This window comes from Euleptes europaea, chromosome 4 (assembly GCF_029931775.1).
Source record: "Euleptes europaea isolate rEulEur1 chromosome 4, rEulEur1.hap1, whole genome shotgun sequence".
In the NCBI taxonomy this organism is placed as follows: domain Eukaryota; kingdom Metazoa; phylum Chordata; class Lepidosauria; order Squamata; family Sphaerodactylidae; genus Euleptes; species Euleptes europaea.
Genome location: NC_079315.1, coordinates 16,627,105 through 16,648,641, shown reverse-complemented (window position 1 = coordinate 16,648,641; position 21,537 = coordinate 16,627,105). Strand labels below are relative to the sequence as shown.

Genomic DNA, 21,537 nt, shown 5'->3' with positions numbered 1-21,537 from the left:
GATCTGCGACACTTGGAATCACATTCCACGATTTTTCCCCGCACACCTCCTTTTCAAACATTGTTTTTTCTCTCTTCTAAAACCAGTTTTATCCTGTCTACACTGGTTTTCCCCAAAATTGATGTTTTTGGTGGTGGGGGGGGGGCATCACTCATGATGTTGTGGATGATCACGCTGGATGCTCCCCCCACTTCCCCCTAAATGAACTCTAGTGCTGATGCACCCTACTATTAGACAGGAGAAGACTATTGCGCCTGTGGGTTAGCGCACATGTGTCTCTTCTGCCATTATGCATTTGGAAACGTTTGCGCTTAAAATGGATGCCCAAAACTGAAGCACAAGCCACCATTAGGCACATCTGCATGCCCCCCCCCCAAAAAAAACCAACTAGAGGTTTAGTGCATTTGTCCACTTTGCTTTGCACTCGAGCATCATCAAACGATTGAACTATTGCAAACTTTACAATGCATTCCAATTATTTAATTTTTTTCATTCAGAGGGTTTTACCAAGCAACTTTATGAACTTCCCAGAATATAGCTCTGACTCTCCCAGCAGTCAAAAAGAAATTCAGGGTAGCAAAATTATAGCCTAGAGGAATGCAGAAACGGAGAGCGTTATTCTAGCGTTCATGCGGCCATTCGATCCAGTGTTATATCGCTAATCTAAGCATAACTTTTTTTTTACATTGGGGGGAATGGGTGGAGGGAGGGGAGACAAGCAAAACATGGGCGTGAACAAGGGAAGGGTGTTTGGTGGGGTGGAGAAATAAAGACTGTTTCAAGAAGTTTGCAGCCTCAAGGAAAGCTGGCTCAGGAATGGATTTTTAAAATAATTGCTGTAAAAGTGCTCAGGAAAACAATGCAGAAAAAACGACGGGAAAACAATTCGAGAACAGAGAAAAACATGTGCGGGAATGAAAAAATAAACCATAGCTTTTGATTACATGAAACGTTGTAAGCCATTTGTGCAGAAAAGACCCTGGTCACAGGGCTGGTGAAAACTGAACCAGGACCCCATCACACCATAAGTGAGGGGGAGAGAGAAAAACATCCTTCCGTTTGCTGTCACATGTCATTCCAACCTAAATTTAGAGCACAGGACAGGAAATTAACTGTGCTGTCCAAAGATAGTCTTCCTTTTAATTCATTTTTGATATGCTGAAATTACTGACGTTTTCCAGGAAGGCATTATACTAATGAGCCACCATTAGCAAGTCGGTTTGAAGCCGTCAATAGGAGACTGGCTAAAATACTGGAATTCCAGGGGAGGGGAGACAGAGAAAAATTACTTGTAATCAATCTGTGTCGCTGAGTATCTTGGCTAGCAAGTTCTTCAACAAATGGCTTCTAGTACCTCGTATCAGGCTTCGGGCTTTAAGGACAGCACCCAGATTAGCATCGATCATTGAAACCAGCAGTGGTGACAATTGTTCAGGTTTCCTCTTTGAGTTCCCCTACAAACTCCATAGGGAAGAAAGGTCCCACAGCCTGTGTGAAAGAATTCTGCACTGCAAATTCCACAGGTTCTCCAGAGCTTCCTGGGTCTTAGCCATCTTCTCCTGTATCTGAGTCAGGAGGCCATTGGAAAGGTCTCAGAAAGATCCTACACTGGAGAATGCACCTTGGAACTCCTCCATGTTGCAGTAAGCTTGCTCCACATTTTTCCTGGAGACCAACAACAAGGGTAGACCCTGAACATTGGCCAGGAGGTTCTGGTAGGTGTCTTGCAGCTTATGGGCCTTAGGCCTGGGATGCCTTCTGCTAGGAAGACCAGATGAGTTAGGAAATGGCCCCCCAGCCTGCAAGACAGACAGGGGAATTCTGGTGTGCCTGGGAGAGGAGCAGAGGGGGGGGTCTGTTCAGGCCACTCCGTTTTCCTCACCAGAACTGTACTGTACAAATTATTTCATACAGGCAAGTTGAAGTTGCAGCGTGGTGTAGTGGTTAAGAGCGGTGGTTTGGAGCAGCGGACTCTAATCTGGAGAACCAGGTTGGATTCCGCACTCCTCCACATGAGTGATGGATTCTAATCTGGTGAACCGGGTTGGTTTCTGCACTCCTACACATAAGGACAGCTGGGTGACCTTGGACTAGTCACAGTTCTCTCAGCCCCACTTACCTCACAACTCCTACTCCTACTCCTCTTCCTCTTCTTTTTCTTCTTCTTCTTCCTTTAACATTACATATGGCAGTGATGGCGAACCTTTTAGAGACCGAGTGCCCAAACTGCAACCCAAAACCCACTTATTTATCGCCGAGTGCCAATGCGGCAATTTAATCTGAATACTGAGGTTTTAGTTTAGAAAAAACAACACATACATTATTAACATCTTTTGCCTTAAAAGAAAAACGCATTTAAAAAAAAAAATGAAGCACCCAATACAAATCTATCTCTAAAAATAACAAACATTTATTAGTTAACACTAAAGACATTGATATTCCCTTCTTGGGGAATTTGCATAAATAAGAGGCTTAAAGCACATGAAGCTGCCTTATACTGAACCAGACCCTTGGTCCATCCAAGTCAGAATTGTCTACTCTACTCAGACTGGCAGCGGCTCTCCAGGGTCTCAGGCAGGGGTCTTTCACCTCCTTGCCTAGTCCCTTTAGCCGGAGATGCTGGGATTGAACCTGGGACCTTCTGCATGCCAAGCAGATGCTCTACCACGGCCCCTCCCCAGGCAAGTTGCCAATAACTATAATACGGAGCTCCAATGTAACAAATGGTAAGGCCCCCCCACCCCCAGTGACCCCTGTTCCACGCCCAGAACATGGCTAACCCCCGCAGGACCTCCTGCACTTCTTGCTACTTCCAATACAATTCTCCCTGTACCTTCTGAACCCACCCCTCCCCCTTGCTCTGATATCAGCTCCCTATTTCCAGGACAGCAAGGAGGGGGACCAAAATCCAACCACTTCACCCGACCCCCTGCCCCAGGGGCAGCTCCCACCCTAGCGACGCCTGCTCCCCACCCCAACCCCTCCCGCTGAAGCAGACCCTTCCCTCTCCCACCTGCAAACTCCACTGGCAAACGACACCTCCCCAAAAAAAATCCAGACTCTGCAAACGGAGGCTGATTCCCCCCACACAAGCCATTTGAGCTTTACTACTGAAACTTGAGCCGCTGCTCTCCACTCGCCCACCAACCCGGCAGCTCTTGCGTGCGCGGCGGGCGGACGCCCTGGTGGGAGGGCTCGGGGAGACGCATGCACGCTCCACGGGGGCAGGCGACTCACGAGTAGGGAGCCGACTTCATCCTCCTTCCCCCCACCGCTCCTCCGTCCGCTGCCCCCAAGCAGCCAGCATGGTCCCTTTAACTGGAGAGGCTGGGCATTGAACCTGGGGCCTTCTGCATGCCGAGCAAACGCAAACGTTGCAACGGCCCCAGTTCTGCTGTCCCAGATTCCCCCCCCCCCCGCTACCCAATTCTCCCTGTCCTCCCCGGCCGCCCAATCCCAGTTCCGTTGCACCAGCCCATGGAACCGGCCCCATCGCCGCTCCTTCTTCTCAGTCCTGGCGCCCTGTTCTCCGCCACCCAGCCTCCGCTTCCTCCACCGGCCTGGCCCCAAACTGGCACCGAGGCTCCCCCACCCCCACCCCGCGGACCCGGCCTCCCTCGAAGCACTACCGGTTCAGTTGGGCCGGTTCTGCTCGCCGGGGCAGCACTCCACGAAGCTGCAGTAGAAGCCGGGGTTGGAGAGATAGCCGGTGAGCGCCCAGTTGAAAGTTCAGCCGAGCTGCTGCTGCTGGGCGTGGGAGGGCCTCTGGGGGCAGCAGGCAGGCAGGCAGCTCCTGCCTCGGACTGCTGGGAACCACGAGGCACCCGGGAGGTGGGCGGGGCAAAGCCGGAAAGGCCAGCGACTTGGAGGAAGCTGAGAGGGAGGGGTGAGGAACAGCTGAGCCGCGGCGAGCCTGGCGTGCCGGCGGAAAGGGCGACGCGTGCCGGAAGTGGCACGCGTGCCATAGGTTCGCCAACACGGATATGGAATACTTAACTGCAATCTCCTTTCCATACACTTAATTGAAGATCGGGTTGCTTCTAGGTGAAAACTTGGATTTTCAAATACGACGGAGGCGAGCCCACAGCTACGTTCCCCTTGAAAAAATAACTTCTCCTTTTGACTTACCCTGCTCTCCTTTCTGCCAACTTCCAGACACTTTAAAGATTTAAAAAACTATACTAAGCATACGAAACCCATTTCAAATGTTGGTTTGATGCTCGATTGAGCTTTTAAAAGCCTTTTCCATCCCCGGAAACTTCTTCTGCAGCCGCCAGACAACTTGCTCATTCATAATGGGCAGGGATTGGAAGGAGTCGATAGAAACGTTATTTAATCTGCATTCAAGAGTGAAGCTTCTTGGAAGCAATCAGAAAGTCCAATTAAGAACTATTCTAGTTTCTCTGCATGTCTCTGTCCTGCTGCAATCAGTCACAAGGCGAGAGAAAAAGAGAGAGCATTTGGGAAAAGGAGTACTTCTGAAATTCTTTAAGTCAGTTGGAGTGAGGGGGAAGGAAGATCATAATGGATGTCTGGAGGAGAGCCATAGAGAAGTCCTCCAGCTGGTTAGGCAGCCAGCTTTCATTAGGAAGGGGGAATGAAATAGCAGCAATAGAACAGAGGCAAGGCCAGCGTGGTGTAGAGGTTAAGAGCGGTGGTTTGGAGCAGTGGACTCTGATCTGGAGAGCCGGGTTTGATTCCCCGCTCCTCCACATGAGCAGCGGAGGCTAATCTGGTGAACTAGATTGGTTTCCCCACTCCTACGCACAAAGCCAGCTGGGTGACCTTGAGTTAGTCACAGCTCTCTCAGCCTCACCTACCTCACAGGGTGTCTGTTGTGGGGAGGGGAAGGGAAGGTGATTGTAAACCAGTTTTAGTCTCCCTTAAGTGTTAGAGAAAGTCGGCATATAAAAACCTCCGCCGCCGCCTCCTCCTCTTCCTCCTCCTCCTCCTTCTTCTTCTTCCTCCATTATGTGTTGTTACAATTACTATCATTTTAAAGAAAGATCAGCATCATTCCAGGCAGTCCATTCTTCACTGGAAGCTCTTCCTATTTAATTGAAAGCAAGACGAGGACCGAGTATGTGCACACCCGTGCCAGACTCTTAATTTGAAAAATTCCTATTGCAAGTTGTTTTAAAAAAAAGTCTGATAAACTTTCCTATCGATCTAATCTGGAGACATTTTTGAGGAGGAAGACCTTCTATGACAAGAGGGCAGCTGACCTATTGTGAAGCACTGAATCACTTGACTCCTTGAAGACCTACTAGCAGAAAGATCAGAGAATGACTATTGGAATCCATTGGCTCCTTCTGAATGACTGTAGGAATTCAGTGAAGCGTCTGAACGGCCATTCACAGTAAGGAAGTGCTGCCAAGTCGCAACCAACAGACGGCAAATCCTCATGGGGTTTTCAAGGCAAGAGACGAGCAGAGGTGGTTTGCCATTGCCTTCCTTTGCATATCGCTGGTCTTCCTTGGTGGTCTCCCATCCAAATATTAACCATGGCCGACCCTGCTCAGCTTCCAAGCTCTGATAAATTTGGGCTAGCCTACACTATCCAGGCTGCCAGGACAAACGACTGGTTGCTTATAGGGCTGTGTGTTTTTTTTCCGGTAAATTTTTGGGTTCGGGTTATTTGGTCCTGAGTTTTTTTTCAAGAAAACTGAAATAAGCTGAATTCTCGAAAAAAAATCAGGTCCATTTTATCCTATGGAATTTTTTTCGAGGCTCTTGGGAGCATTTGGTAGAGTCACCAAATTTGCACCTTGGCTGCAAGGGACTCTCCTTAGAAGGACACCATAGTACAATAACGTTTGGGACAGGGGGTCCAAATTTTATGGGGTCCCGAAGGGGTTGCTCTCATTCTCTATAGGAAACCATTGTAAATACCTATTCGGCTGTTTTGGCTATTGGCTATCTGGCTTAGGCTGGATTCCTGGTTTTGTTATTTGGCTGAAAATAAAGCCAAAAAAAAGCCAAAACTGCATTTTTAGGGTTTATTTTTTGTTCAGTCAACCAGATATGCCCTGACCTAGATGGCCCAGGCTAGCCTGATCTTGTCAGATCTCAGAAGCTAAGCAGAGTCAGTCCTGGTTAGTATTAGAATGGGAGACCACCAAGGAATACCAGGGTTGCTGTGCAGAGGAAGGCACTGGCAAACCCCCTCTCTTGGTCTCTTGCCATGAAAACCCCAAAAAAGGGGACGCCATAAGTTGGCTGCAACTTGGACGGCACTTTACACACACACACAAACCAGATATAGGAGCCCCATGGGGCAGAGTGGTAAGCTGTAGTACTGCAGTCCAAGCTCTGCTCACGACCTGAGTTCGATCCTGACGGAAGTCGGATTCAAGTAGCCGGCTCAAGGCTGACTCAGCCTTCCATCCTTCCAAGGTTGGTCAAATGAGGACCCAGCTTGCTGGGGGTAAAGAGAAGACGACTGGGGAAGGCACTGGCAAACCACCCCATAAACAAAGTCTGCCTAGTAAACATCGGCATGTGATGTCACCCCATGGGTCAGGAATGACCCGGTGCTTGCACAGGGGACCTTTACCTTAAACCAGACATGCACAGCTCTAGTTGCTTACATTTTTTCCATTTTTAAAATATTTTTATTAAAAATTTCTCATAACAATTACATACATATACACATACATACGATCTGCTCATTTTTCCAGGGAGATCAGTAAATAGTTGCCTTTACAAGACACTCCTTTGGGCCTTACAATAGATTTCGCCTTATATAAAAATCATACTCTTTAACAATTCTAAATATCTAATTAACCCAATCTCTAAATTATGAAATTACACACAATACATGATTTAATTGCACTTGTCATCCCTACTTTAGCTTTACTATACCTAGTTGCTTACATGGTGACCCTTAGGGACTGTACCAAAGGCAGACCAAAATGCCACGATATTCCACCCCACCCCATCAAGAGAGATACACAGACGGAGACAACATTCAACATACTCACTGTTACGTAACTGAAACATTATAGTAAATACCATGACAAAAATGTAATTCTTGTTAACAACATCCTAAAAGCATGGAGGATATTTGAGATATGTTCGATGAACGACAAAAACATAAATAACATAAAACGAAAATATATGTTGCTCAAGAAAGCTGAATATGTGAATACATGATCAGTGAATAATGATGGATAATAATTAAGATGCAAGTGATTAAGGTGCTAATTAAATGCAAGGCCCATGGGGGAGGAGAGTGCTGGTAACACTTTCTCCTCCTTCCGCTGCCTGTGTCTCCCACACAGATATTATCAGCCATATCCCGCTCTTCTGATTTGGAAAGGGGAGTGCTTTCTTTCTTCTTTCCGCTGCCAACAGACAGATGGAATCCTGGCTGCAGCTTCTCCAGCCAGCAGAAATTCATAAGCGACAGCAGAAAATCCAGAGAGCAAGAGTCAGAAAGTGTGTTCTCTCACCCCAGTGGATTTCTTCCCTCCATCTAACAGAAACAAGTTATTAGCCCTGCCGTCAACAGATGTACATGTCGGTCACGATGTATTCTTTTGTTCTTTGGTCTGAATCCCAGGGCAATGCGCCATGTTCTTCAGTGGTGTGTTGCGCAAACTAATAAAGGCTCTTTTCTGCCTTTTTTGGGATCCTATTTAAACCACCAACATTTGTATGCACAGAGGTATTTTGCAACAGCTGGTCGCCTTTCCATAAACTCTATTTGAATTGCAAACAGTTTTAACAAGTCGGTCAAGAAGGCCTTTATATCTGATGAATTCCAAACATACATATCCTTGGCTTTTGGAAGTAGGGCACTTTTGACATGCAGGCACAGTAACAACGACACCATCAACGAGCGTGGTCACAGAGCATTGCTTCCAATAATGCTGCTGCAGTCATCTTGTTCGTGGGCTTCCTAAAGGCACCTGGTTGGCCACTGTGTTGAACAGACTGCTGGACCCAGGATGTGGTGAGGGTTGCCAACTTGGCAGGCTTTAAGAGGGGGAGTGGACATGTTCATGGAGGAGAGGGCTATTCATGGCTACTAGTAAAAATGGATACTAGTCATGATGCATACCTAGTCTCTCCAGGATCAGAGGAGCATGCCTATTACATTGGGTGCTGTGGAACACAGGCAGGATAATGCTGCTGCAGTTGTCTTGTTTGTGGGCTTCCTAGATACACCTGGTTGGCCACTGTGCGAACTGACTGCTGGACTTGATGGACCTTGGTTTGATCCAACATGGCTTTTCTTATGTTCTTATAACTTGATGGACCTTGGCCTCATCCAGCATGGCCTTTCTTATGTTTTGTGCTCTTATGACTTGATGGACCTTGGTCTGATCCAGCATGGCCTTTCTTATGTTCCTGCGTTCTTATGACTTGATGGACCTTGGTCTGATCCAGCATGGCCTTTCTTATGTTCTTATATTCTTATCACTTGATGGACCTTGGTCTGATCCAGCATGGCCTTTCTTATGACTTGATGGACCTTGGTCTGATCCAGCATGAGCTTTCTTATGTTCTTGTATTCTTATGATTTGATGGACCTTGGTCTGATCCAGCATGGCTTTTCTTGTCTGGACAGCAGTACTGCAGAAGACCTCTTGCTGAGATCTTGGGAAGCTGCTGCCCGTCCTTTCTAAGACCCAATGGAACAACGGTCCGACGTAGTGCATGATCATTCCATGTGATTCCTGAGCATGCAGTAATGTGGTCTTAAGGAATCTGGTTTTGATTCCCCTGCACCAAAATAACATCCATAGAATATGCTCATCATTGCGGTTTCCTGAATGTTGAGAGACTGGGATTATTTAGGAGCGTGTACCATAGCAGCCATCTTGTCTTGGCTTTCTTTGACACCCTAAAAACTGAAATGAAATAAGGAAATCAACATTTAATTTCAACATAGTGGAAATCCCATTTCCTTTCATGGTTAGAGAAAGCAAGTGATACAACTTGCTTGGGGAGGGGCCGTGGCTCAGTGGCAGAGCATCTGCTTGGCATGCAGAAGGTCCCAGGTTCAATCCCTGGCACCTCCAGTTAAAGGGACCAGGCAAGTTGGTCATGTGAAAGACCTCTTCCTGAGACCCTGGAGAGTCACTGCCGGTCGGAATAGACAATACTGACTTTGATGGACCAAGGGTCTGATTCAGTATAAGGCAGCTTCATGTGTTCAACTTATTGAGTGATACTTTTTCCTGAGAGGTTGCCATTTAAGAATACCCCATCCCTCTCTATGGGGTGAACCAAGCATTACAACCACTGTTTATTTATTTAGGAGGGATATATGCCACCTCTCTAGGGACCTGCTGAAAGCGGCTTACAATTAAGAATAAAACAAAGCCATTAAAAACAAAGGCAACATAATCAAAGCAGACAAGACAGAACAGCATAAAATACACACTGAGCAGTCTAAAATGTGGTAGGCAAAGTGAATCTCAGGCCAGAAGAGATCAAGCCTTTGGTTAAAAGCCTGGGTAAGAGTTTGGTGCCTAAAGGAAAGCAAGGTGGGTGCCAGGCAGGCCTCAAGGGAGGACGGCATTCTCAACATAAAGTGCCACCACTGAAAAAGCCCTGACTCTGGTTGCCACCACCTTACCTTTGTTGGTCGGGGCACAGAGAGCAGGGCTTCAGAAGAGGATCTTAACTGGCAGACTGGACAGTATGAGAGGCCAGTGTGTGTTTTTACAATTGTTGTTTTATTTACATTGTAAGCCACCTTGAGTGCCGCAAGGTAGAAAGGTGGCTAACAATGGATTTAAATCAATCAATAAATGCCCTGCCCCAAACCAGTTAGGGCTTTAAAGTTAAGAACCAGCACTTTAAATTGTGCGCAGAAGCAGATGGGTAGCCAGTGCAGATCTTTCAGCACAGGGCTGATATAATCCCGGTATCCAGCTCCTGAAAATAACCTGGCTGCTGCATTGTGGACCAACTGAACTTTCTGAACAGTCTACAAGGGCAGTCCCACATAAAGCACACTACAGTAGTCTAAACTGGATGCAATCAGAACATGTGGCCAAATCACTATCATTCCCCCCATATCTGCAAAGCTGTGAGAATGCAATACATAGCCCATCCATTTTATTGATGGAATGTGTCTTGCTTAACGCTGATGGTGCAGGTGACTTTTTGATAATTTACCAAAGGTGTTTAGCTAATCTTGAAATTGACTAGTAAGTATCAGTATTTTGTCATCCTAAAACATAAAGCCCTCACCTGGATAGCCCAGGTTACCCTGATCTTGTCAGATCTTGGAAGCTAAGCCAGTTCAGCCCTGGTTAGTACTTAGATGAGAGACCACCAAGGAATAGCAGGGTTGTGACGCCGAGGCAGGCCATGGCAAAACACCTCTGATAGTATCTTGCCTTAAAAACCTCATGGGGTTGCCATAAGTTGGCTGCAACTTGACAGCACTTTCCATCACTAAAACAAAAAGCATTAATGATAAAATACCAACATTAAAACCTTGTTTTGGGCATTCACCCATAGGCCATTTATGCAGGGTCAATTTTGATGCTCGCTCAAAGCTCTCTTTTTAAACGCGACCTGTAAAATGCCTATTCACGGTCCCGACGCAAAAGGAGAAATTCCACCACCACCCCACTCACTTGCTCCTTCGTTCTTCTGTTTGCATAGCTAACGCACGGCTGGGGCAAACACAAAAGGTCATGTTAAAGGGGCTCTTAAGAAATGTGAAGCAGATATGTGCCGGCCTGAATGTCACTTCCTGAATGACGGTTCAGTGTGAAAAACTCAAAAAAATATGCGGGGCACTTCAGCCTGGAATGCGCTGCTAATTACCAAGCATAAATGGCCATAGACAGACAGACAGATGGACAGACACTATGAATGGTGGTAGGGTCTACCTGAACGATTACTGAAGCAGTGGTAACTTGTGGTTCTCTGCTGATGTTGCCCTCTGTTTTGGGCCATGAGGATGTGGCAAAAACAGACAAGGGTGGGACTGGTGTGATAGTGATCCATCAGTAGCATTCCAATCCAGGTCCTGAATCCTGCAATGAAATGACAATAACCATTCCTCTTATAGTCATAGAATCATAGTGTTGGAAGGGGCCCTACAGGCCATCTAGTCCAACCCCCTGCTCAATGCAGGATCAGCCTACAGCATCCCTGACAAGTGTTTCTCCAGCCTCAGCTTAAAGACTGCCAGCGAGGGGGGAGTTCACCACCTTGGGCAAGTCACACTCTCTTAGCCTCACCTACCTGACAGGGTGTCAGTCGTGGGGAGGGGAAGGGAAGGTGATTGTAAGCCAGTTTGATTCTTCCTTAAGTGGTAGAGAAAGTTGGCATACAAAAAGTAACTCTTCGTCTTCATTGAAATTAGCTTTTACTAGGGTTGCCAACCTCCAGGTGGTGGCTGGAGATCTCCTGATGTTACAATTGATCTCTAGACAACAGAGATCAGTTCCCCTGGAGAAAATGGCCACTTTGGCAATTGGACTCTACGGCATTGAAGTCCCTCCCCTCTCCAAACCCTGCCATCCTCAGGCTCCACCCCCAAAATCTCCAGGTGTTTCCCAGCCCGGAGCTGGAAACTCTAGTTCCTACCATTTAATCAACCAAGGCTTTAATTGATTGAAACGCCTCTTGAACCAAACAGAGCGTCGAGCCTCGTTAGTCTGTCTGTCTGGAAGCTTTGCACAGCTTCCAGCCCAGGACCACTCGAGCAGGCCAGGACCACAGCCTTACCCATATCAGCTGCTTCATACCCTTTGGGCATGATCGTCCTGTCTATGCGAGCAATCAGCCAGGCTCCCACAACCGCACTGCACAACAGCCTGAACAGGCAGGCACTCAGGCCCAGTAATACGTTGTAGAAGAAAAAGAAGTAGTTGAAATTGTGGAACGCTTTCCTGAAAAAATAAAACATAAGGAGAGATTCACATTGCTATTAGAACTGAAAGGGACAGGATGGAACATTTGTTTCAACCCTGCTGTTAGAAGGCTTTTATTTAGATTGAATTCCACACGTAAGGACCCTTTGCTTTCAGAAGTGTGGCATTTTTGATGTATGCCCCACCAGTGTGTGTGGTCACAGCAAATGTTGTTCACCTTGGGGAGGGGCCATGGCTCAGTGGTGGAGCATCTGCTTGGCATGCAGGAGGTCCCAGGTTCAATCCCCGGCATCTCCAGTTAAAGGGACTAGGCAAGGAAGTGATGCGAAAGACCTCAGCCTGAGACCCTGGAGAGCCGCTGCCGGTCTGAGTAGACAATACTAATTTTGATGGGCCAAGGGTTTGATTCAGTATAAGGCAGCTTCATGTGTTCATGTGCACAGCTTCAGTGCTAAAGGTCCCATTCCATGGGAGAACTTTGATTATTACATTGAACAACAAGAAGACCATCTCTTTCTGGTAGAAAAATGGCAGTTATTTTTTCTAGCAGATCTTCTCTGCCGTTCACAATGGCACAACAGGAAGAAACTGAAAATTTTTCCTGACCTCAAAGTACTTTACTTGCCTGTTAGGCAGTGATTAAAGATGCACAAACCCTGTCATAGAAATGCCAACTGCCCAACTTCCCGACAGCCACTAGGATGAGAGCATGTTCTTTGTTCCATTCTTTTTGTAAAAAACTCTTTATTTTGAGTTTAGTTTATGATGACAACAACAACAAAAATAAAAATACAACAGCAATATGTTAAACATCATAGTACAGTCAAGGTGTGTTTCAACACTTGGTTCCAGAATATGTTCCAATATTATACTTTGTTTCCAACATTATCCATCAGTGCTTTTAACAGAAAAAATACCACTTAGCAGAACTCCAAATCATACAATAGTTTTGTGGACACCGTTTACGTCGTGATGCCCCCCTCTCCATATATTCTGGAAAAGGCGCCATCTATTTAAAAAGTTTGTAGAATAAGATATTTGCTACTTTGAGTTGTGAAGATATCTTATCTGAAATTAAAAGGTTCCACACCTTCTCATACCACTGCCCAGCAGAAGGCATCTTTGCTTTTTTCCAGTACGAGGCAATCAGAAATTTTGCTGCCAGTAGCAGTATTGAAATCAGTTCCCGTTTTTGGGTAGAGAGTTGTAGAATATCAATTTTTTCTAGTAGGACAATTAAGGCACCATGAGGGACTTTGTATTGCGTGATTAATTCTGTCTCTTGCAAGATCTTGTCCCAAAATAAACTAACTTTTGGGCATGTCCACCAACAGTGCAGAAAATTAGCTGAGTTGCCACAGCCTTTCCAACATAGACCTGAGTGCCCTTGTATGATAGGATGAAGGCAAGAGGGCATGAGATACCACTGACTTATGATTTTACAAGCTAGTTCTTTAATATTGGTAGAAGCTGATTTAAGAGGATACATCTTCCAAATAGATGTCCAGTCATCCTCAGAGATATGGGAGTTGATTTCTCTCTGCCGCTTCTTAGTATATGAAGTAGTTAAAGGAGAGTTATCTTTAAAAGTTTAGTATAAACTTCATTGTTTAATTCCATTCTGTTCCATAATGTCACTCTGCCCCATAGTCCATTTCTCTTGGACGCTGTAATCTAAAACAATACACTATGAACTGAAATTAACATAAACAAAGTTTCTGAATAAGTTTGTAACTTCGTAGCTAAGTTCGTAGCTAGTCACCATGTGTTCTGTAGCAAGCAGAAGCGGCTTTTTCACCAAAAAATATATTGACTTACAATGAGATGCCCATCTACTACAGCACTTACAGCCCTACAAAGAGAGATTGCCTGTGCGAAGCTATGAACTTATTCAGAGACTTTGTTTATGTTAATTTCAATGTATAGTGTATCATCTTAGATTACGTGCAATACAGAATTTGTATATGTTAATTTCAGCCTGCAATACAAAGTAATTATTTGATGCATGATTGCATGTGACACACTGTGGAATTCTTTTTGGCTTCCTATGCTGATTTAAGGAGATTGCATTCACTGAGCATAGAGGTGTTCTTTCTTTTTTGGGATGTTGACTGGAGTCAGTCATAGGGACCATATCACTCCACTCTTGGCTCCCAATATATTGCCAGGCACAATTCCCAGGGTTGCCAACTCCAGGTTGGGAAATTCCTGGAGATTCTGGAAGTGGAGCCAGGGGAGGGCAGGGTTTGTGGAGGGGCCTTAGCCCAGTATAATGCCAAAGAGACCACCCTCCAAAGCATCCATTTTCTCCAGGGGAATTGATATCTGTAGTCTGGAGATCAGTTGTAATTCTGGGAGATCTCTAGGCCCCATCTGGAGGCGGCCAACCTTATCCCAAGGTGCAAGTGTGGACCTTTAAAAGCTTATATGATTTGAGACCAGTGTAACTGAAGGACTGCCTATCCCCTTATGATCCCATCCAACCACTACCATAATCTTTGGAGGCCCTGCTTCAGGGGCCCCCACCTTCTGAGATTAGACAGGTGCCAACCCAAGAGAAAGCCTTCTCAGCCATGGCTGGAGATCTCCTGCTATTACAACTATCTCCAGCCGATAGAGATCAGTTCACCTGGAGAAAATGGCTGCTTTGGCAATTGGACTCTATGGCTTTGAAGTCCCTCCCCTCCCCAAACCCCACCCTCCTCAGGCTCCACCCCGGTAACGAAGAAGGCCTGGCAACCCTAGTAATCCCTCCTTCCTGACCAATGCCTCGATTGTTGTTCTTATGTCTTTGTATTTTAGCTCTGGTTTTAATGATTTGTGTTTGGGGGGAGCGTTAATGGCTTTAGAATATGATTTTATCATGTATGCTTTAATTTGCTTGCCGGTCCTTGTGCTGAGAAAAGCGAGATGTAAACTTTGTAAAATAAAATAAATAATGGAGACTTCTGAATACACTTTGGAAACGACAGTAGTTGGCACGAGGGAAACGTTGGGAGCATCCCTAACGGTTACCTGTTGTCAAGAGCCAGTGGCTTTTCCTTGTCATCCAGCAAAATCTTTGGCTGAAGAAAGAACCTTGTAGCTGTTGCAGTCTGCAGCACCATGAGGCCTACCACAATGGCAACCGTGAGGCTGAGGTGAAAAACACAAAGAGAATTTTTGGTTTCAAAAGATGATAATCAAATGAAAGGCAGCTGGAGACAAAGACCGCCCTGGATCAAAAGGACTCTGTAAGCATAAAAGCCAGTTCCTGAGTCCCGGCTTTTTCTATGGCCTTAGTTACAATTGCAGGAGAAGAATAAGGTGTTGGGTTTAGGGTTGCCAACCTCCAGGTACTAGCTGGAGATCTCCTGCTATTACAGCTGATCTCCAGCCGATAGAGATCAGTTCATCTGGAGAAAATGGCCACTTTGGCAATTGGACTCTATGGCATTGAAGTCCCTCCCTAGGGCTGCCAACCTCCAGGTAATAAAAAACCTGTGCTGACAATAGCGAATTTAACAATGATAACAGCACGAGGGCTCACAATGGAAAATCAATTTACTGATGTTGATTTCTGCAATTTTTCAACGCAATGCAAAACCCTTTGTGGTCTTTTGTATATGGCAGTGAGGCTTTTTGTCCTATACTTATAAGAAGAATAACTGAAGAAGCTTTGTTCATGCGAAACGACCACCAAACTAGAGGTATCGTCTTGTTGCTGTTGAAGAACCTTCTGCTATTTTTGTATTATTTTTGTATCATGTTATTAATTAGGTGACTCAACCTAGCATTTGAGATACAGGAATTATTTATTTTTAGGATGCTGTACCTTTTCTTCATTTACCTTGGACTGTTACCAATCCACACAGTTTTCACTGGTGGTATTTTTGTGTCTGTATATAGTTACTACTCTTGTATCGATGATTATGTTGCATTGCGTTGAAAAATTGCAGAAATCAACATCAGTAAATTGATTTTCCGTTGTGAGCCGTCGTGCTGTTATCGTTGTTAAACCTCCAGGTAATAGCAGAAGATCTCCTGCTATTACAGCTGATCCCAAGCCGATAGAGATCAGTTCACCTGGAGAAAATGGCTGCTTTGTCAATTGGACTCTATGGCATTTAACTCCCTCCCTTCCCCAAACCCCGCCTTCCTCAGGTTCCACCACAAAAACCTCCCGCCGGTGACGAAGAGGGACCTGGCAACCCTAATTGAGTTACAGCTGACCTCCAGACTACAGAGCTCCCCTGGATGAAATGGCTGCTTTCAGGGGTGGACTCTATGGCATTTTACCCTGCTGAAGTCCTTCCCTTCACCAGGCCCCACCCCTCAAATCACCAGGAATTTCCCAACCCAGACTGGGCAGCCCTAAGTTGCGACACAGGTAGGAGAACGCTGATGTAGTGGGAGGGGCTGCACCAATTCACACTGCGGGTTGCGGGGAGCACATTAAAGCTCCCACAAAGTAGAAAACTAGCATGGTGACTAAAGAGAAGGGGTTAGGTTTGAGTAATCTGGCAATCCTTAAAACAACTCTGTGAGGTAGGTCATCATTATTTCATATTGTAAATGGGGGGAGGAGCTGAGTGATAAAGGTGTGCCAAAGGCAACCTAGGTCGTTTATGCATGGGTACTTTCACTCACATTCACCACCACCCCTTCTGTCTGGGTTGTTCCCTGGAGTTATGCATGAGTTTTCCCTCCATTAGAGATGACCTCACTGCCAGCCCTCACAAATCCTGGACCTTCCCGTTCCTCTGTTAAGCCAGTTCTTCCCTCTCCCCTGAGCTCAGTCCGCTTGAAATCCCCATGCGTAAAGCAAACCAGGGGACACCCAAGCTTGGTTTTGCTAACAGCCAATTACAAAGCAGTGTGTCCAGAGGCAGGAATTCAAACGCTTCCTGCTTCCTTGGAGCTCTTTCTGAGCAGAAGAAAGGCTTTTAAAAACTAGGGTTGGGTTTCTCCCACCCCCTTTTCAGATTGCTCCATTTTTTGTTTTATGTTCTTAAAATGCTTTTTTATGCGGCAATTGGGTTTGCGGGGGAGGGAACTTTTCTCTCACTACAACAGATTACGAAGCAGCATTTCAAGGGGCGGGGATTCAAATACTTCCTGATTTGAGCTTGGAGACTGCTGGCGTATAGACTCCCAACAGGAAAGTGTGGGTCCAGCAAGCAACAAGCCTCAGGTAAAACTCCCATGCATAAACGACCCTAGTGAATGCAATATTTGAACAGATGCAATATTTGAACCAGGAATTTCCCAGTTCCCACCTCTGCCTTTTGGCCACTTCACTCACTTACATCCAGGTTCCCAAGCTTTTCGCTGCTTCTATCCCTTGGCCATGTTTTATGGGCAAAACCAAAGTGTACACGAGCATCACTCCAAAGAGGCACTGCACAATGTGGACGATCAGGTACCCTAGAAAAGAAAGCCCAAATCATCTATTTTTTAAAAAAGGTAAGGGTAGTCCTGAAAATTAGCCCCAAATGCTTGCCCCCAGCATAGACCTTCACGTACCCCATACAAGGTATGCAATTTGCCAACCCGAGTATCTTGCTATTGCTCCCTGCAAGTGTTAAAAATAATAATTAGCAAAACATGAAGAGGCATTCATACATGCTGGGATTTTATCTATGCCAAAGAGAAAAACAGATTCACACCCCTGTTGTTCAGTAGATCATAGTTTACATCCTAGAAGCCCATTCACATACAGTTGCCTTGGGTCTCTTTTAGGGGGTGGGGGTGATACATAAAATGTTTCAATTAAAAATTAATAACACTTCAAAGCAGAGTGATTATTGAATGCTGCCATTTGGGTGATAGATATGCCCGATGTCTACATTCTGTCACACCCTGGTGTGAACAAGAACCAGACCTCCCCACCCCCAGAATGGAGCAATACACAGAAGCACATTTGATTCCTAATATTCAATGGCTAAGGGCAAGCTTAACCCCACCCCATAGTATCTCCAATTGTACCTCTTTACTGTCTCCTATATAAATGAATGTTGGCAGTTCACTCCTATAAGGCAAGTGCTAGTAACTAACAATCTGCAGTGTTATCAAATATATCACAATGTACCTTCCAACTTGGGTGGCATCAAGGTTTGACTAGGGCTGTTGCCCCATTCAAGAATTTGGGGTTAGTCGATCCATCGGGATTTTAACCAATTACTTTATTAGTTCACTGATTACATTCATTGAACCGTTATGACATGCTACCAATACCTAGGGTTGCCAACCTCCAGGTGGTGGCTGGAGATCTCCTGCTATTACAACTGATCTTCAGCCGATAGAGATCAGTTCACCTGGAGAAAATGACCACTTTGGCCATTAGACTCTATGGCATTGAAGTCCCTCCCCTCCCCAAACCCCGCCCTCCTCAGACTCTGCCCCAAAAACCTCCCACCGGTGGCAGAGAGGGCCCTGGCAACCCTACCAATACCTCAGCCAAACTGCCTTCTTGAGATGCTGAAGTAGTGTAATACCACCATTTTGTCCCTTAAAAAAATAAGCATCATCTTTTGCTCTCAGCTCCACCAATTAACAATATCCTAATTAGCTTTTACACTGTCTAGAGTGCTTTAATATTAGGCATGCCAGTGATGTTCAAGCATTAGCAATGAGTAGTCTGGGGAATTGACAGGAAGTAGTCTGGGAGGTGGTATCAGAGTAGGTAGGATGAGGGAAGGGTGGTTTAAGGTAGGGCTTGCCATAGAAATGAGTCCTGAGTAGGGGCTAGTGTTGCCAACCTCCAGGTGAGGCCTGGAGCTCTCCTAGAATTACAACTGATCTCCAGATGATAGAGATCAGTTCCCCTGTAGAAAATGGCTGCTTTGGGGGGTGGATTCTATGGCATTATTGTTCCCTCCTCTCCCCAAATCCCTGCCCTCCCTAGGCTCCACTCCCAAATTTCCAGGAATTTATCAACCCAGAGTGACCCAACCCTTGGAGGGACTCAAAGGGATGAAGAGTGAAGCAGCAGAAAAACAGAAGACCAAAAAACTCACCACGCTGTGGGAAAGTTTGCAAGAACTCAGTGGAAGGAATTGCTTCTCGCCTGCCCACAGGCGCTTCATGTGTTTTCTAGAGAAATTCATTATCATTTCTTTTTAAATATCAGTTTCAACATTCATTTAAAAAAATAAGTAATGATCTAGGCTTCATGACTGCAAAGGCAAATCCTGTTCAGCCATGCTGTTTGAGTGAAGGAAGGCCAGCATGTGTGAGTAGGAAGAAGATGTCTGAACCATCCCTCCATGTGCTTGAACCATCCCTCCCTGTGCTTGAACACATGAACACATGAAACTGCCTTATACTGAAGCAGACCCTTGGTCCATCAAGTACTGTCTACTCAGACCAGCAGCGGCTTTCCAGGGTCTCAGGCAGAGGTCTTTCACATCACCCACTTGACTGGTCCCTTCAACTGGAGATGCCAGGGGATTGAACCTGGGACCTTCTGCATGCCAAGCAGATGCTCTACCACTGAGCCACGGGATAAAGTACACCCATACCTGTAGCAGGCCAAAATGTGGAACACGTAGGTGACACTGGTGAGGCAGGCCGTGAAGGTGGTGACAAGCCAGACATCTGTGGGACAAGCGAGCACCATCTTTGTTTTATTTATTTACTTAGGCAACTCCTATTACACCTTTCCAGTTTGAGAACACCCAAAATGGCTTTCAGTAATGACATAAAAACATCAACCCAATAAAAGGATAATGCCTAAAACTAATCACATAATTTAAAAAAAATCACTCATGAGAACATTAATCAAAACAATGGAAGAAGCAGCATTCTGACAAAGAAGACAGAAAAGATCACAGGGTAGATCCATCTGTGAATTACATTTCAAGGCCTTTTTGACAGGGCTGCCAACCTCCAGGTATTAGCTGGAGATCTCCTGCTATTACAAGTGATCTCCAGCCGACAGAGATCAGTTCACCTGGAGAAAATGGCCGCTTTGGCCATTGGACTCAATGGCATTGAAATCCCTCCCCTCCCCAAACCACGGCCTCCTCAGGCTCCACCCCAAAATCCTCCCGCTGATGGGGAAGAGGGATCTGGCAACCCTACTTTTTGAACAAACGCATCCTTATATTAAGATGGGAATGCAGCTATACCTTCAAAGTGGTGGAAACCATGTGATAATGTAGTTCCTGGATTTGTCCCTGGCTCCAGTTGGGTCCTATCAAGCAGGCATGGACTGGGAGTTCCCGATTCTTGGATTCTGAGGCTTCTGGGGGCTCAATTCAGGCCCGACCCATGGCACACAGGGAAAGGGAACTTAATTCTTTGCTCCCCACCCCATCCTTTTCCAACCCAAAGCAGCCTCAGGGAACGTCAGTTTTCCCTGTTGGGGAAACTAACATGTACCCCATCAGTAGGGTTGCCAACCTCCAGGTATTAGCTGGAGATCTCCCGCTATTACAACTGACGTCCAGCCGATAGAGATCAGTTCACCTAGAGAAAATGGCCGCTTTGGCAATTGGACTTTATGACATTGAAGTCCCTCCCATCCCCAAACCCCGGAAGAGGGCCTTCTGAGTCATGGCACCAAAGCTCTGGAACTCTCTCCCCAGGGAGATTCATTTGTCCTCTTCTGTTGCCATCTTCTGCCAGCAGATGAAGACTTTTTTGTTTCACTTGGCGTTCCCTCCACTGTCACTACTTCTTAATCAACGTTTTTATGTTTTGTGTGTATTTTATGGCTAGGGTTGCCAGCTCTACACTGGGAAATACCTGGAGATTTTGGGGGTGGAGCCTGAGGAGGGCAGGGTTTGGAGAGGGGAGGGATTTCAATGCTTAGCAGGGCAGGAGTCCTTTGAAAGAAGCCTGCACCCAAAAGGAAGAGAGATGAGGGCAAGTCTGAGGACGCTCCCAACATAAGTCCAGCCGCAGCAATAGAGGTTTGCCTGTCCTTATCCAAGATCTGACAACTCCCCAGCAATAATCAACCGGGAGAAGGATTTGGAACTGGGGGAGAAGGCAGCAAGGACTTCCCACCCCAATTCCATCACTTTGAAATGCTGCAATATTGGCATGGGATCACCTTGTTTACACATATCACACATAATGTTCCATCAAGCCTCTTGAGTTTTCTTGTAGGCACATGTGAACAACATCTGGTGGACAGGGTTGCCAACCTCCAGGTAGTACCTGGAGATCTCCTGCTGTTACAATCGATCTCCAGACAGCCAAAATCAGTTCCCCTAGAGAAAATGGCTGCTTTGGAAGGCAGACTCTATGGCAGGGGTGGGGAACGTCAGGCCTGGGGGCCGTTTAAGGCCCGCGAAATCATTTGGTCTGGCTCTTTGTGGGTCCTGGCAGATCTCTAGCTCAGAAGGATATGGCTATCCGCCCCCTCCCGCGGGCAGGAATAGCCTCCATTCAAGGCAGATGTGAGTTTGTTTTGCCAAGAAAAGGAACCTTTTTCCCCCCTTTCAGAAGAGTCGTTGGCGATGGAGCTGCTAGGACTGCCCAAGAAACTGTGTTAACCCTTTCGTACCCGGGCCATTGAGAAACGTATTGGTTGGCTAATTTTTAAGTTGATAATTTTGTATGGCCCACGAATGATGTTATAAATATCCAAATGGCCCTTGGCAGAAAAAAGGTTGCCCACCCCTGCTCTATGGCATTATGACCTGCTGAGGCCCTTCCCCTCCCCAAATCCTTCCCGCCCCAGGCTCCACCCCCTAAA

The 21,537-nt window shown here is 46.1% G+C and overlaps 1 protein-coding gene across 1 annotated transcript in view; it reads right to left on the bottom strand.

The window, feature by feature from the left end:
- Positions 1-8,763: 8,763 nt before the first annotated feature.
- Positions 8,764-21,537, bottom strand: part of LOC130476927 (stimulated by retinoic acid gene 6 protein-like) — a 37,051-nt gene continuing 24,277 nt past the window's right edge. The window contains exons 11-19 of the mRNA XM_056848939.1: positions 19,352-19,427; positions 18,851-18,923; positions 18,053-18,065; positions 17,355-17,399; positions 17,138-17,255; positions 14,865-14,984; positions 11,704-11,867; positions 10,860-11,006; positions 8,764-8,858 (exon numbers count right to left, since the gene is read on the bottom strand). Of these exons, the coding sequence (XP_056704917.1) occupies positions 8,764-8,858; positions 10,860-11,006; positions 11,704-11,867; positions 14,865-14,984; positions 17,138-17,255; positions 17,355-17,399; positions 18,053-18,065; positions 18,851-18,923; positions 19,352-19,427 (851 nt within the window). The remainder of the gene's footprint in view (positions 8,859-10,859; positions 11,007-11,703; positions 11,868-14,864; positions 14,985-17,137; positions 17,256-17,354; positions 17,400-18,052; positions 18,066-18,850; positions 18,924-19,351; positions 19,428-21,537) is intronic.